This window comes from Hypanus sabinus, chromosome 1 (assembly GCF_030144855.1).
Source record: "Hypanus sabinus isolate sHypSab1 chromosome 1, sHypSab1.hap1, whole genome shotgun sequence".
NCBI classification, from domain to species: Eukaryota; Metazoa; Chordata; class Chondrichthyes; order Myliobatiformes; family Dasyatidae; genus Hypanus; species Hypanus sabinus.
This window is the reverse complement of record NC_082706.1, coordinates 138,358,797-138,376,433: the sequence shown is the minus strand read 5'-3', so window position 1 is coordinate 138,376,433 and position 17,637 is coordinate 138,358,797. Positions and strand designations below refer to the sequence as shown.

The 17,637-nt window shown below is 38.8% G+C and overlaps 1 protein-coding gene across 2 annotated transcripts in view; it reads left to right on the top strand.

The window, feature by feature from the left end:
- pop1 (POP1 homolog, ribonuclease P/MRP subunit) overlaps window positions 1-17,637 on the top strand; it is an 81,371-nt gene that overhangs the window by 25,669 nt on the left and 38,065 nt on the right. For both annotated transcript variants that reach the window (XM_059977003.1, XM_059976994.1), the window contains exons 7-10: window positions 786-873; window positions 6,140-6,327; window positions 8,959-9,188; window positions 11,559-11,652. In XM_059977003.1, the coding sequence (XP_059832986.1) occupies window positions 786-873; window positions 6,140-6,327; window positions 8,959-9,188; window positions 11,559-11,652 (600 nt within the window). The remainder of the gene's footprint in view (window positions 1-785; window positions 874-6,139; window positions 6,328-8,958; window positions 9,189-11,558; window positions 11,653-17,637) is intronic.

Below are 17,637 nucleotides of genomic sequence, written 5' to 3'. Positions count from 1 at the left end.
ATTGAAGGGAGGTTATGCTGCAACTGGGCAGGGTACTGGTAAGGCCGCACCTGGAGTACTGTGTGCAATTCTGGTCTCAGGCTTACTTGAAGAAGGAAATAATGGCTTTGGAGGCAGCACAGAAGAGGTTCACCAGGTTGATTCCAGAGTTGAGGGTGTTAGACTATAAGGAGAGATTGAGTTGCCTGGGACTGTACTTGCTGGAATTCAGAAGAATGGGAGGAGATCTTATAGAAACATATAAAATTATGAAAGGGATAGATAAGATGGAGGCAGGAAAGTTGTTTCCACTGGAAGGTGATACTAGAACTAGGGGACATAGCCTCAAGATTCAGGGGAGTAGATTTGGGACAGAGATGAGGAGGAACTGTTTTTCCCCAGAGAGTGGATAATCTGTGGAATTTTCTGCCCAATGAAGCTGTGGAGGCTACCTCAGTAAATATATTTAAGAAAAGGTTGGATAGATTTTTGTGTAGTAGGTGAATTAAGGGTTATGGGAAAAAGACAGGTAGATGGAGATGAGTCCATGGCCAGATCAGCAATGATCTTGTTGAATGGCGGAGCAGGTTCAATGGGCCAGATGGTCCACTGCTCCTATTTCTTATGTTCTTTCTCAACCTATCAGAGTAAATTTCTTTGCTCCACTCTCTACTATCTAAAACTAATTTCTCTCCCAGTTCTGAAATGTTGTTCAGTTCTATTTCTACAGAAGTTTTCTGATCTAAGTGTTATCAGCATATTCTGCTTTTTTTTAAACATATTCATATATTTTGTATGTCTTACAGGATTTGTCTTACTATTGCTGTTTGGAATTGAATGGAACACAGGACAATCTCTTGAAGGCTTTGGCACCTTTGAGCAGCAGAGATGCAGGTATTTTTATCATTATTCTTAAATCCAAATTAAAATTTCAGACATTCTTTTTCTTTCATTCTGTGGTTTCTTGAGTGATGATGGCTTTGCATCATGACTCCAGATTTTTTTTTGACACAGTTGTTAGTAGATATACTTTGCGGTATATGTATGGCAGGCTCCATAGTTTATTGGTAGCAGCTGGTAGCTTTGGGTGCCTCGTTAACGGTGAAGGAGTTCTATCAATCATAACTGAATCCACATAGTTTTTGATTAATAATACAAATTTATTATTATTTCTTTTTTTGTACTTGTTAATACTGTTTTTGCCACAATTGAATGTCAGTTTAAATAAATGGTGTCTTTTGCCACATGCCAGAGCAAAGTGAGCTTAAGGTGCTTATAGAGTCATGGAACATTACAACACAGAAATAGGACCCTTCGAACATTTAGTCCTTGCTGACCTGATTCTCTGCCTAGTTCCATTTACTTGCACCCTAACCATATCCTTCTAAACCTATCCCATCCGGTACTGTACCTATCCAAACTTCTAACTGTTGCAGCTGATCCATCATCTACCAAATCCAAAGATTTGTATCACCTTTGAGTAAAGAAGCTTTCCCGCAGGTTGGGAAGTGCATCCAACTTTGGCTCCTGACTGACAAGGTCAGTGAATTGGAGCTGAATGTATTCAGGACCAACCAGGAGACTGAAAACGTCTCAAACAAGACATTTACTGAGGTGGTCACACCCAGAGTCCAGGCTTCAGACAGTAGGTGAGTGAACAGAAGGAGAAGTAATGTGAGAAAGTAGTAAGTCCAGGGTTCCCCTGTGGCCACTTCCTTCAGCATCAACTATACCCTTTTAGATAACGCTAGGGGGACATGACCTATAAAGGCACAGTAGCAGCAGCCAGGCCAGTGGCACTGTGGCCGGGCCTGAGACTCTGCAGGGAAGAGACAGTTAGTTTGAAGTGTGTGTACTTTAATGCTGAGAGTATTCTCGTTTAAGATGATGAACTTAGATTATGGGCTTTTTCGGGCTTGTGGCTTTTATGTTGTGCTTTTTATCACCCATTCCTTTTCCATTTTGTTGTGCAAGGAGAGGGTATTTGGGGGTTGATGTTATATGGGTTTTTTTTTGCAGGGAGGGGTTGATGTTCCTGTTCTGTTTTCTGTGAAAGGAGGGATTTCGGGGGTTTGGTCTTTTGTTTGTGTGTGTATGGGGGGTATGTTTCTCTCTGAATGACTTTCATGTTCTTTCTTTGTTTTGTGGCTATCTGGAGAAGACTGAGTTCAGAGTTGTATAGGGATACATGCTTTGATAATAAATGAAACTTTAAACCTTTTAGAGCATGGATCAGTACATGCAACTATGACGTTGTCATTACAGAGACTTGAAAGAGGAATAGGGATGGGTGTTTTAGAAAAGGTAGAGGGGTAAAAGGGTGAGGGAGAGAGCTGCATTACTAATCAGGGGCAATATCACAGCTGCACTCAGATGATACATAATGGAGGGCTTAAATATAAGTTTAGAACTCAAAAATAGGAAGGGCGCAATCACTGATGGGATTGTATTACAGAACACTCACTAGTCACCAGGACATCGAGGAACAGATATGCAGGCAAATTAGGAAAAAGTGTTAAAACAATAGGTTTGTTGTCACGGGGAATTTCAACTTCCTGAATATAAACTGGGACCTTCTTTGTACAAGTGGTTTAGATGGGGCAGAGTTTGTTCAGTGAATGCAGAAGGATTTCTTAAATCAATATGTAGATAGTCCAACAAAAGCGGGGGCTGTACTGGACCTGGTTTTGGGTAATGAGTCTGGCCAGGTGACCATCCTTTCTGTGGGTGAACAGTTAAAGCTGATTTATACTTGTGCATCGCATCGATGCCGTAGGTAACACGTACCCTATGCAGTATCTACGCCGTGTCCTACTCCGTAGGGTGACGTGCACCTCTCCAGAAAAGTTCTTCACACATCGCGGCGATGCGGACCTGAACAACTGTGATTGGTCCGCTTGGTTGCATTGCATTTCCTCCTACGCATTTCCGGTTGCTCCTTCCCCGCCATGTCTGTAGGCTGTGCGTACACTGATGCGAAATATATGAACCAAATCGTCAAATCTACCTGCCGAAATGTGAATATGTTTAAAATGCATTTCCTCATCCATGTCTCTCACAAAGAAACTCAACACGGTGGCATAGAAACCCCACCGCCAACTAGTGTTTTGGTGCACACCAGTGCATGCTCACTACGTCATACAGCGACGCAGAAGTGAAAATCAGGGTTACGGCACAGGCTGCGGCATTGCCCGTACACACAAGTATAAATCAGACTTTAGGAAACAGTAAGCCCAACTGCTTAAGTTTTAAGAAAGCTATAGATAAGGGTCACTATGGACTTTGTGGGAGAGTATTAAATTGGACCAGGGCAAGTTATTAGAGCATAAGGAAGGTTAATTGGGATTAGCTGCTTTTGGGAAAGGCCACATCTGACATGTAGAGGGTTTTTAAAGTCCGACTGCACAGTGTACAGGAGGGGTATCTTCCGGTCAGAGGAAAGGACAATGATGACAAGGTAAGAGAACATTGGATGTTTACAGAAGTGATGAATTCATTCAAGAAGAAAAAGGAAAACTATGCTAAGTTTAGAAGTCTTGAGGATTATAAAAAAGCCAGAAAATAACTAGGAAAGCGAGGAAGGACTGTGCAAAGTCCTTGGCAAGTAGGATTAAAGAGAATCCCAAGACATTCTATACATAATGTAGTGCAAGTGGAAAACTAGGGGGAGGGTGGGACTGCTCAAAGATAAAGGAAACATTTCCTTGGATGCAGAGGATGTGTGTGAGGTCCTTAATAAGATTTTTACATCAGCATTTCCCAAGGAGAAGGATGGTCAGAGCTGAGGGCATTGATATGCTGGGGCATTTTGAAGTAAAGAAGGAGGTACTGTTGGATCTCTTAAAGAGCATTAAGGTGGATAAGTCCTCAAGCCCTGATGGGATATACACCGTGTTATTGAGAGAAAAGATTTCTGGGACCTTGACCAGTATCTTCATGTCCTCTCTTGCCACAAACAAGGTCATGGAGGACTAGCAAGTAGTTAATGTTGTTCCATTATTCAAAAAGGGAACCAGGGATAATCCTGGAAACTATAGATCACATCAGTAGTTTATGAACATTTGAACAACCATGGCCTAATTAGGGGGAGACAGCATGACTTTGTGCGAGTGAGAAATGTCTTACTAATGTGATTGAGGTTTTGACAAGTTGTAAAGGGTGATTGATGAAGGTAAAGTAGTGGATGTGTGCATTGAGTTTAGTAAGGCATTTGACAAGGCCCTTCATGGGAGGCTCATCCAGCAGATTAAGATGTATGGGATCCATGGTGAATTGGCCATTTGGATTCAGAACTGGTTTGTCCATTGAGGACACAGGGTAGTGGTGAAAGGGACTTCTTCTGGCTGGAAGTAGTAGTGCTCTGCGGAGATCTGTACTGGGATGTCTTCTACATGATACATGTAAATGACCTGGATGAAAATGTAGATGGATGGGTTAGTAAGTTTGCAGACGATATGCCCATTGGTTGGCTCGTGAATAGTGTGAAAGACTGGCAAATCATACAATGAGATATAGACCGGTTGCAGATGTGGGTGCATAAATGGCAGATGGAGTTTAACTTGGCCAAATGTTAAGTGTTGCACCTTGGAAGGTCAAATGCAAAGAGAATGTACACGGTTAAGACTAAGACCCTTAACAGTGTGATGAGCACAGGGATCTTGGGGTCCAAGTTCATAGCTCTCTGAAATTGGCCACACAGATTGATAGGGTGGTTAAGAAGGCATATGACATGCTTGCTTTATTAGTTGAGGAAAGTGAGGAAGTTATGTTGTAGCCTTATAATTGCATACAGTTCTGGTCACCCCATTATAGGAAGAATGTCAAGGCTTTGGAGAGGATACAGAAGGGGTTTACCAGAATGGATTAGAGGGCATGCGATATAACAAGAGGTTCAACAATCTTTGGTTGTTTTCTCTGAAGCAGCGGAGGCTAAAGAGAGATCTGATAGAAGTTTATAAGATTGAGATGCAAAGATAGAGTAGACAGGTAATGTCTGTTTCCAAAGGTTGAACTGTCTAATACCAGAGGACATGCAATTTAAGGTGGGGGGGAGGTAATTTCAAAGAGGGTGTTAGGGGCATAGAGTGCACTGCCTGTGGTGGTGATAGAGGCAAAAGCATTAGAGATTAGAAGAGACATTCAGATAGACACATGAATGTGAGGAATATGGAAGGATAAGGATATTGGGGAGTCAGAAGAGATTAGTTAGCCATTTGATTAATGGTTTAGTTGGTTCATTACAACATTGTGGGCCAAAGGGCCTGTTCCTGTACTGTACTCTTAAATATTTCAGCTTTCACCCGAAGCCTTTGACCTAGTCTCGTCATGAGGGGAAAAAGTCTCTACAAGGAAATTAATAGTTTGAATTGCTGCACCTCTAGTCGCAATGCCTGATTTCTTGATTTTCTGTCTCTCCCTCACTTGTACACTTGAGGTGGTTAAATAGTGTGTACCATCATTTACTGAAATTTGGAGCGACATTTCAACTGCTGTGCCTCCCTGGTCAGAAGCATTTGCCTTAAAGTAAAAAGTGTAATGCCCTTAAATTAATGGGCTTACTTGTCCTGAATGCCTTTGTGACCTCAGTTTTATACCTGGCCATGTAACTTGCTGCATCTGTGTGACTTCAGTTCCACTCCTCTCTATTAATCAGAATCAAGTTTGCTGAATCTCATTTCACAGTTTTTATATGATGTGAATTTTGTCTTGTGGCAGTAGGACAGTGTAAAGACATAAAATTGTTATGAATTAGAAAGTAAATAATGCTAGATAAAGGAATAATGAGGTAATGTTCATGAAACATTCAGAAACCTGATGGGAGGTGAAGGAGCTGTTCCTTAATTGTCAAGTATGGGTCTTAAGGTTCTTCAAGTTCTTGTACCTTCTCCCTGATGTGAGTAACGTGAATGGGCTACATCCTAAATGTGTGGGTCCTTAATGGTACCTCATTTCCTGTTTTACCCAAATAACTCTGCTTTTTTGATTTGCCATTTAGAATATCACATGATCAGGGTTATTTGACAATTGCATATGATAATGAAAAAAATAAGTTTGTTTATTTTTGTGTTGCTTCTCTATTGTACATAATGCTTTGGCACATTTATGCATGCCTTTAAAGGGCTTATGAACATTAATCCAGATAATTCTTGTGGTGCTGTAGGTACAACTTTTGCCTCTGTGGACTGTTTGTCAGGAAAACGGCAAGGGTCATTGGTTCTCTACAAGGCTGAGCAATACCCCAAGAAGCCACTGGGTCCTATTACGTTCTTATGGCGGCCCAAAGCAGAACCTGAAAACCGCTCTGAAAACAGGCAGCTATGGATTTGGGCACATCCAGTACTTAAAATGGTAACTGTAGAGATTTGCAACATGTGACTCTAACAAAATTAGTTTTAAAATAAATTTGTAACCAGCCATGACTTTACTTAATTGCTATAATTTAGAAGAGTATTATGTACTCCAGGCCATTCTGTATAAGAGTAGAGGAAATGGTAAGAATAGATCATAGCTTTAAATCTGTTGATTGTGTGTGATCTTGTGCTCACTTTTGGCAGGGGTTTGACCAATTTTAACTAGTTGAGAATCTCTTTTCTGCTTTTCCACCTCCTTGCCGTTTCTCACTAAAATTCCCTCTGCATAGTTCTAAAGTTCTTTTTTAAAGTTAATTTAAAGTTATTAAACATCTAAACTTTTTTAAAGTTAATTTTTGTTCAAGGGTCCTTTCTTTTGGTCCTCATGTTTGTCCATTGGAAGCAAGTCACATCTCCGGGAAGTGATCCATGTGGACTTGCAATAAACTTAGAGAGATGTAAACCCTCATTGTGAAGCTAGTTTCACATAAGGTATGGTTGAGATATATTGCAGACGTGTATTTAAGGAGAATCTCGATAAGCACCTAAAGGAAAATGTGATGGAAGGATGTGCAAAATAGTAGCAGGTATAGGTATGCAAGGGATCAGCTCAACAAAAACATCTGAAAACAAGCTCCTGTCAAACGTGCAGACCATTGACTACTTCTATATTGAGTAGGCCAGATGCTGGCGTGTTTGCAAACGTATGTCATGGCCTTCAAAGTAAAGGATTGGACATTTGGAGCAGATGTGAGAAGAAATTTTGCCTTGTTAGCTAGTGGTTTTTGTTTTAAATTCTCAATATGTACAAATAGAGATTGATTTTAATAGAATGCAAGATGAGGGATTCATGCAGGAAGATAACATTTAAGATAAAAGGTTAGCTGAGATTTTAATGAATGATGGAGCTATTGTGAGGAACGAAATGGGCAATGCTTGTTATTTATTGTCTAGCACTTGTAACTATTTCTGGTACAAGTTGTGAATGGCCTTGTAATACCACCTTGACTCAGTAGATGCAGTTGGAAAGTCACAAGTTCAAGTCATTCTCTATAATGTAAACCACTACATCAATGAAATAGAGCTGTGTTAATCACTGTGGTGCATTGTCTTTTCAAGAGCATATCAGCCAAGACAGGAAAAAACATTTACGCAGGTAGAAAGAACCAAGTGTTAAAGTTCAAAGTAAAATTTATTATCAGAGTACTTACGTGTCACCACATATACCCTGAGATTCTTTTCTACAGGCATACTTGGCAAACCTATAGAACAATAACTGCAAACAGTATCTGTAAACATCAGGAACTAAACAAACTGTGCAAATGCAGATAATAAATAAATAATGAGCGTGAAATAACAAGATAAGAGTCTTTAGCTTAGTGTAGTTATCTCCTTGTTCAAGATCCTGATGGTTGAGGGGTAGCAACTGTTCTTGAACCCGGTGGTGTGAGTCCTGAGGCACTTGTACCTTCTACCTGATGGCAGCAGCGAGAAAAGAACATGACCTGGATTGTGAGGATCTTTGATGCTAGATGCAACACGCACAAAATGCTGGTGGAACGCAGCAGGCCAGGCAGCATCTATAGGGAGAAGCACTGTCAACGTTTCGGGCCGAGACCCTTCGTCAGGACAGAATGGCTCGAAACATTGACAGCGCTTCTCCCTATAGATGCTGCCTGGCCTGCTGTGTTCCACCAGCATTTTGTGTGTGTTGCTTGAATTTCCAGCATCTGCAGATTTCCTCGTGTTTGCTTTAATGATAGATGCTGCATTTCTACAACAACGTTTCATGTAAATATACTCAATATTTGGGAAGGTTTAACCCATGATGTACCAGGCCGAATCCACTACCTTTAGTAAGATTTTCCACTCAAAGGCGTTGGTGTTCCTATACCAGACGCAATACACTTTCCACCACACATCTATAGAAGTTTGCCAAGGATTTTAGTGACATGCAGGAATTCGAAGTTACTGATCCTCTCCACCTCTGATCCTCCAATGCTTACTGACTCATGAACTTCTGGCTTCCTTCTTCTGGAGTCTACTATCAGTTCCTTGGTCTTATTGACATTGAGTCAGAGGTGGTTGTTATTACACCACTCAGATGAATTTTCCATCTCCATCCTATATGCTGGTTCATCACCACCTTTGATACAGCCCATAACAGTGGTGTCATCAGCAAACTTGTATATGATGTTGGAGCTGTACTAAGCCACGCAGTCATAGGTGTAAAGCGAGTTGAGCGGGGGCTTGGGGCAAGGGATGAAACTTGTGGTTTACGGATTTCCCCGGTGCAGTTGATTAGATGTAATAGTTGTCAATCTGGCATGACTGTTGTATTTCACTTGTGTGGACCTTGATAGAAAATCTAAAGCAAAAAGGTGCTGAAAATATTCAGTAGTTCAGGCTGTGTCTGTGGGGAGAGAAACGGAGACAACATTTCAGGTAGGGGACTCTCAGATTCAGTAGCTTTCCAGCATTTTTGTTTTGATTTTCTACTGAAAGATTTGTCTGATTCTTCTTGTAACTAGGAATGGTCCTTGTGAATCTCAAATCTCATTCTGCATGTGAACATAATTGTTGAATCCACGATATGCATTTCTTAACGTATTTTGTATTTTTTTAATAGGATATATTAACTGAGCTTCATTTGGCCTGCCAATGTTCAGATGGTTCTTTACCTGAACCAGGTCCTAGTGAAAGCAGCACTTCAACATCACAAGGAGCTGGTTTGAAAAGAAAACTGCAGGATAAAGTTGGAGAGGAGGTCGTACCTAAGAAAAAAGTAATAGGCAATAGTACCAGAGATCCATTGACACCAGTTTCTTGGACATCATTAACTACTGGCATTATAATAGAGTGAGTATGTGCAGAAACCTTTGTGTTAACTTAAATGTGAAAGGATAGCATCATGGATATTACCGGAACTGGCCACTGCTGATTACTTATTGCCAGGTGTACTATTTTTCTGGTTCCCTAATTCGAATTACTGTGTTTTATTCTACTTAAACATACTTTTTGAGGAGTGATTAAAATTAGGGTTGGAATGTAGTTTTTATAATTCATCATTTTGTTATTCAGAAGGGTTTTCCTTTGTTTTAGTAAATTATTTCAAAGTTGGGTATTTTCAGCATTAATAACTCTGATTATGAATTTATTTTCACTGGTTTATTAAGTGAAATTTGTTGTGTTTCAGCAGCAGTATATTGAAAATACAAAATTACTATAAGACAGACATTCTTTATTGATCCCGAGGGAAATTGGCTTTCGTTACAGTCACACCAACCAAGAATAGTGTAGAAATATAGCAATATAAAACCTTAAATAATAATAAGTAAATTATGCCAAGTGGAAATAAGTCCAGGACCAGCCTATTGGCTCAGGGTGTCTGACACTCCGAGGGAGGAGTTGTAAAGTTTGATGGCCACAGGCAGGAATGACTTCCTATGACGCTCAGTGTTGCATCTCGGTGGAATGAGTCTCTGGCTGAATGTACTCCTGTGCCTAACCAGTACATTATGGAGTGGATGGGGGACATTGTCCAAAATGGCATGCAACTTGGACAGCATTCTCTTTTCAGACACCACCGTCAGAGAGTCCAGTTCCACCCCCACAACATCACTGGCCTTACGAATGAATTTGTTGATTCTGTTGGTGTCTGCTACCCTCAGCCTGCTGCCCCAGCACACAACAGCAAACATGATAGCACTGGCCACCACAGACTCGTAGAACAATTACAAATAACTATAAATTACAAAAATAGTGCAAAAAAGGGTAACAAGGTAGTGTTCATAAGTTAATGAACTATTCAGAATAATGATGGTGGTGGCAGAAGAAACTTTAAGAATAGCTGAGTGTAAGTCTTCAGTTCCTGTACTTTTTTCCTGATGTTTAAAATGAGAAGAGGGCATGTCCTAGATAGTGAGAGTCCTTAGTGATGGATGTCACCTCTGGCAGACATCCTCAGTGGCTGGAGGGTTGTGTCACCCTCTACAGCCTCTTGTGATCCTGGGCATCAAAGACTCCATACAATCAAAGTACATTCTGCCCCTTCCATTTTTTCTCTGCAGTTCAAGCTACTCTTTGTTACTTTTCTCATTTAAGACCTAACCTGATAAGTATTTCCAGCACTGTGCTTTAATTTTGGATATCTAGCAGCTACAGTATTTTGCTTTTCACTTCACAAATTAATTATCTAGTAGTCACTACAATAATTTTGAAAGCTGCAGGTATTGCGCTTATTAAAAAATGTTAATTCTGAATGACTTTTTATTTATCGCCAGCACAGAAAAAAGCTTTTCTATGGAGGCATTCGGGGATTTTTTTTTTGGTGGGGTTGTGCATCAAAACTGAGAAATTCAAGCCATAATTATAAAAGCAAAATAACACTGCTGAGTTTAGCAGGCTGAACTCAAACTCCAAACCAGTTAATTCACTTAACTTATATGAATAGAATAAGATAATTTCAAAACCTTATGAGATTATTAACTTTCCATGGGAGTGCTAGTGTGGTTTTAATAAAAGCTAGGCTCTCAAAATTGGTACTGCATTTTTCTGTCGGATCAAACCATTATTTCTTGAATGAGTCCATCGTTATATGGCTGCCATTTTAATTGGTTGAAAGTTGTATGAAAACAATATGCAGTGATGAAAACCTGCTTAGTGTTTCATCGAGTAAAAATGTCCTAATATGATTACTTAAAGAAATGCAAATGTGTGACAGTGTAGTGAACCAGCCTAGGTATATTGAAATCCAGAAATATTCGTTGACTGTATAGTATATCGATCCACTTTGCCATTTGGTTCCCCAAAGTTTGTCATTAGTGCCAAAAGTCTGTTGAGCTGTTGATAATTGGAAGTTGAATCTTTTGATGCTGTCAACGGCTCTAATATTTTAACAAAAGTAAGGTAGTACTGCATAAAGGTTTTTGTTTTTACTCCTGCACTTTGGAAGAACAAATAAGGGCAGGACCCTTGAGAGTGGTGATGACCAAATAGTCCTTGGAATATATAAGTCCACAGATCTCTCAACGCAGTTGTATGGGTAGAGAGGGTAGTGAAAAGGCATATGGATGCTTGACTTCCTCAGCTATCTATCCTTTGCTTCTCTCTCATTAATGGTAGTTTTATTGTGGAAAGTGAGCTTTACAACATCAATATCAATTGAGTAAATAAGATTCTGGTCTGATTTGTCCAATTTAATGGAGAATCTGCGGGATTATTTTTCAGAGATCTGACAATGGAAATTCTGAGGTATCGACTGATTGGACCCCTATCTCATTCAGTGATAGCTGAAGTTTTGCAACCTGCTGTTGTCATGGAAGTAAGTCTTCGAGTCATTTAGTTATCTTGTCATTAAAGATACATTAGGATATGAAGAAGGCAGAGCATCATACTTGCATGTTTAATTTGTAGCTTCATTTCCCTGATTAATCATTCACTATGCATATTGCCATTCATTTGTGGCTTGGATATCATAGAACATAGAATAGTACAGCCCTTCGGCCCACAATGTTGTGCCAACCCTTAAACCCTGCCTCCCATATAACCCCCACCTTAAATTCCCCCATATACCTGTCAAGTAGTCTCTTAAATTTCACTAGTGTATATGCCTCCACCACTGACTCAGGCAGTGCATTCCATGCACCAACCACTCTCTGAGTAAAGAAACTTTCCTCTAATATCCCCCCTGAACTTCCCACCCCTTACCTTATTCCTATGTTACCTCGGTCATTTTTTTTTAAGAGATGCATCCGGTATCCTTTCTTTCTTTCTTTCTTTCTTTCTAAATCTTTTTATTAATATTAGTAATATGGACAGAATACAGATGATATATTGATAAAGAAATTACCAACATACACATTCCATTACATATGAAAAAAAACATACATAATAGTTACAATATAAATGAGTTTACCAAGACATAAGCCATAAGATATATGTATGGACATAGTAAATCTAAATATTTCATAATGTATAATATAAAAAAAACAGAAAAAAGAAAGAAAAAAACAAAAAAAAATTTATATAATGCAGAACTAGCTAATCTAATCTAATAACTATAACTAATAAGTAATATAAAAGAAAAAAAACAAAAGAGAAGGAAAAAAAAAGCGGGCTGTTTATAATATCTCACAAAAATAAGTATTCATCAATGCCGTCACTTCCGGTCCTCTCAAAATACATAAGCTGAAAGCTGGGAAATCAAATGAACTTGGCACAGGGTCATATTACATCATATGAAAATGTTGAATAAATGGTCTCCATAACTTTTCAAATTTAATAGAAGTCTCAAAAGTACCACTTCTAATTTTTTCTAAATTTAAACATAACAGTTTGAGAGAACCAATTAAATATAGTGGGAGGATCAATTTCTTTCCAATTCAACAATATAGATCTTCTAGCCATCAGAGTTAGAAATGCAATCATTCGACGGGCTGAAGAAGATAAATGCAGTGAATCTAACATTGGTAAACCAAAAATTGCGGTAATAGGATGAGGTTGTAAATCAATATTCAAAACCGCAGAAATAATATCAAAAATATCTTTCCAATATTTCTCCAAAAATGAACACGACCAAAACATGTGAGTTAAAGACGCAATTTCAGAATGACATCTATCACAAATAGGACTTATATGAGAGTAAAAATGAGCTAATTTATCCTTGGACATATGGGCCCTATGTACGACCTTAAATTGTATTAGTGAATGTTTGGCACATAACGATGATGTATTAACTAATTGAAGAATTCTATCCCAATTCTCACTAGAAATACTAAAACTAAGCTCTCTTTCCCAATCCTGTTTAGTCTTATAAAGAGGCTCTGAACGTATCTTCATAATTATATTATAAAGTTTTGAAATAAGCCCTTTTTGAAAAGGGTCTAATTCAAATAAACTCTCCAAAGTATCTGAAGGCACAAAATTTGGAAACGTAGAGAGTACAGAACTTAAAAAATGTCTAATCTGTAAATATCTAAAAAAATGAAATCTCGGCAAGTTATATTTGTTGGATAATTGTTCAAAAGACATGAAACAATTATCTAAAAATAAATCAGAAAATCTTAGTAATCCCTTAGTTTTCCAAGCTGAATAAGCTTGATCTATAATGGAAGGGTGAAAAAAACAATTAGATACAATAGGACTATTTAAAACGAATTGAGTCAACCCAAAAAATCTCCGAAATTGAAACCATATACGCAATGTATGTTTAACTATCGGGTTGTCAATTCGTTTCGGCAATTTAGAAAGAGCAAAAGGGAGAGAAGTCCCTAAAATAGAACCCAAAGCATAAGCTGATACCGATTTAGTTTCTAAACTCACCCAACAAGGGCCAAAAGATCCACCCCCATCTTTCAACCAACATAACAAATATCTAATATTAACTGCCCAATAGTAAAATCTGAAATTAGGTAATGCTAACCCGCCTTCCTTTTTTGTCTTCTGTAAATACGTTTTACCTAACCTGGGATTTTTATACTGCCATATATATGAAGAAATTTTAGAGTCAACATTAGTAAAAAAAGATTTCGGGATAAAAATTGGTATCGCTTGAAAAATATATAAAAACTTAGGTAAAATAACCATCTTAATAGCATTAATCCTACCTATTAGGGATAGAGACAAAGGTGACCACTTAGTAAACAAACCTTTAATCTGATCAATTAAGGGTAAAAAATTAAATCTAAATAAATCTTTATGGTTTTTTGTGATTTTGATCCCTAAATAAGTAAAAGAGTCATTAACTAATTTAAAGGGTAAATTTCCATAAATTGGGACCCGTTTATTCAATGGAAACAGTTCACTTTTATTAAGATTTAACTTATACCCAGAAAACTCACTAAATTGAGCCAATAATGATAAAACTGCTGGAATGGATTTCTCCGGGTTAGAAATAAATCATCTGCATACAAAGATAACTTATGAATAGCTGTCCCACGATTAATACCCAAAATATCCTGTGATTGTCTGATGGCAATTGCCAAAGGTTCTAAGGCAATGTTAAATAGTAATGGACTAAGAGGACATCCCTGTCTAGTGCCCCGAAATAGGCGAAAAAAGGGAGATCTTTGATTATTGATAACCACTGAGGCTACTGGAGTATGATAAATCAATTTAATCCATGATATAAATATCGGACTAAAATTAAACTTCTCCAACACATTAAATAAGTAAGGCCATTCAACTCTGTCAAATGCTTTCTCCGCATCTAATGAAATCACGCATTCTGAAGTATCATGTGAGGGAGTATAAACAATATTCAACAATCTCCTAATGTTAAAAAAAGAATAACGATTTTTAATAAAGCCAGTTTGATCATCTGAAATAATTTTGGGTAATACCTTCTCCAATCTAGATGCCAGTAACTTAGAAAAAATCTTGGAGTCTACATTCAATAAAGATATAGGTCTATAAGAAGCACAATTAGTAGGGTCTTTATCTTTCTTCAATATTAGAGAAATGGAAGCTCTATAAAAAGATTGTGGCAAATTCCCTAATCTAATGGCCTCCTCAAAAACCTTACCTAACCAAGGGGAAAGAGTAGCGGAAAAAAATTTAAAAAATTCAACTGTATAACCATCTGGACCCGGTGCTTTCCCAGAATTCATTGAGGAAATAGCCCCCTTAATTTCTACATCCGTAATAGGAGTATCCAATATCAAAAGATCATCAGATGATAACCTTGGAAAATTTAATTTTCCAAGAAACTCAGACATGGAATTATAATCTTGAGGAAATTCAGATTGATACAGGGAGGTATAGAAATCTTGAAATGCCTTATTTATCTCATCAGGATTAACTGTCAGATTCCCATTCTGCTGACCAATCTTAGTGATTTGACGTTTAACCAGAGCATTCTTCAATTGACTAGCTAACAGTTTACCAGATTTATCACTATGTATATAAAAATCAGATTTAGTTTTCATTAATTGATTTTCAATCGAGGATGTAAGTAATAAACTATGTTCCATTTGAAGTTCAACCCTTTGTTTGTAAAGCTCCTTACTAGGAGCAATTGAATATTTCTTATACCGGTATCCTGATCTGTGCATTTAAATTAAGGGTGGTAATAACTTGTCCCGAATCATCTCAAATGTAGTTTGTTTAGTTGATTAATTATTTAAAGTAATAACTACCTACATTTTGTGAGATTAACTTTCATTTCATGATGTTCATCCCAGAAAACAGTTTGTATTGCTACCTCTTGCTCCAGGGTGTGGCACAGCAATGCAGCATGTTGGAGTGACATCTCACAGTTATGTGACCTGTGTTCGATGCTGTCTTCCATAGAACCATAGAACATTACAGCACAGAAACAGGCCTTGTGGCCCTTCTTGGCTGTGCCGAACCATTTTTCTGCTTAGTCCCACTGACCTGCACCTGGACCATATTCCTCCAAACCTCTCCCATCCTTATAGCTGTCCAAGTTTTTTTTAAATGTCAAAAGTGAGCCCGCATTCACCACTTCATCTGGCAGCTCATTCCACACTCCCACCACTCTTTGCATGAAGAAGTCCCCCCTAATGTTCCCTCTAAACTTTTCCCCCTTCACCCTTAACCCATGACCTTTGGTTTTTTTCTCCCCTGGCCTCTGTGGCAAAAGCCTGTTCGCATTCACTCTATCTATACCTATCATAATTTTATACACCTCTATCAAATCACCCCCATTCTCCTACGCTCCAGGGAATAAAGTCCTAACCTATTCAACCTTTCTCTGTAACTCAGTTTCTCAAGTCCCAGCAATATCCTTGTAAACCTTCTCTGCACTCTTTCAACCTTTATTAATATCCTTCCTGTAATTAGGTGACCAAAACTGCACACAATACTCCAAATTCTGTCTCACCAATGTCTTATACAACCTCACTGTTACATTCCAATTCTTATACTCAATACTTTGATTTATAAAGGCCAATGTACCAAAAGCTCTCTTTACAACCCTATTTGTGACGCCATTTTTAAGGAATTATGTATCTGTACTCTCAGATCCCTCTGTTCTACTGCACTCCTCAGTGTCCTACCATTTACCTTGTATGTTCTGCCTTGGTTTGACCTTCCGAAGTGCAATACCTCACACCTGTCCACATTAAACTCCACCTGCCATCTTTCAGCCCATTCCTCCAACTGGTCCAAATCCCTCTGCAAGTTTTGAAAACCTTCCTCACTGTCCACTACGCCCCCAATCTTTGTATCATCAGCAAATTTGCTGATCCAATTTGCCATATTATTATCCAGATCATTGATATAGATTACAAATAACAATGGACCGACCCAGCACTGAAATCTGTGGCACACCACTAGTCACAGGCCTCCACTCAGAGTAGCAATCCTCCACTACCACTCTCTGGCTTCTTCCATTGAGCCAATGTCTAATCCAATTTACTACCTCACCATGTATACCTAGTGACTGAATCTTCCTAACTAACCTCCCATGCGGGACCTTGTCAAAGACCTTACTGAAGTCCATGTATACAACATCCACTGCCTTCCCTTCATCCACTTTCCTGGTAACTTCCTCAAAAAACTCTTAATAGATTGGCTAAACGTGACCTACCATGCCCAAAGCCATGCTGACTTTTTCTACTATGTCCCTGTCTATCCAAATACTTGTAGATCCTATCTCTTATTATTCCTTCCAATAATTTACCTACTACCAATGTCATACTTACCGGCCTAAAATTTCCCGGCTTACTTTTTTAGCCTTTTTTAAACAACGGAACTACATGAGCTATTCTCCAATCCTCCGGCACCTGACCCATGAATATTGACATTTTAAATATTTCTGCCAGGGCCCCTGCAATTTCTGCACTAGTCTCCTTCACAGTCCGAGGGAATACCCTGTCAGGTCCTGGGGATTTATCTACTCTGGTTTGCCTCAAGACAGCAAGCACCTCCTCCTCTTTAACCTAGAGTGCTGTCTGCATCAGAGTAGATGTGGAAAGAATGTTTCCCACGGTGGGAAAGTCTAGGCCAAGAGGGTACAGCCTCAGGATAGAGAGTCTCCCTTTCAAAACAGAGATGCAGAAATTGTTTTTTTAGTCAAAGGGTGGTGAATTTGTGGAATTCGTTGCCACATGCAGTTATGAAGGCCAGGTCATTGGGTGTATTTAAGGCAGAGATTGATAGGTTCTTGATTGGACATGTCGTCAAAGTTTATAGGGAGAAGGCCAGGAATTGGGGTTGAGGAGGAGACAGATAAAAATGATCAGCCACGATCGTATGGCAGAGCAGACTCGATGGGCCAGATGGCCTAATTCTGCTCCTATGTCTTATGGTCTTATGTTCTTTGACCCCATTGGTGCCCCATATT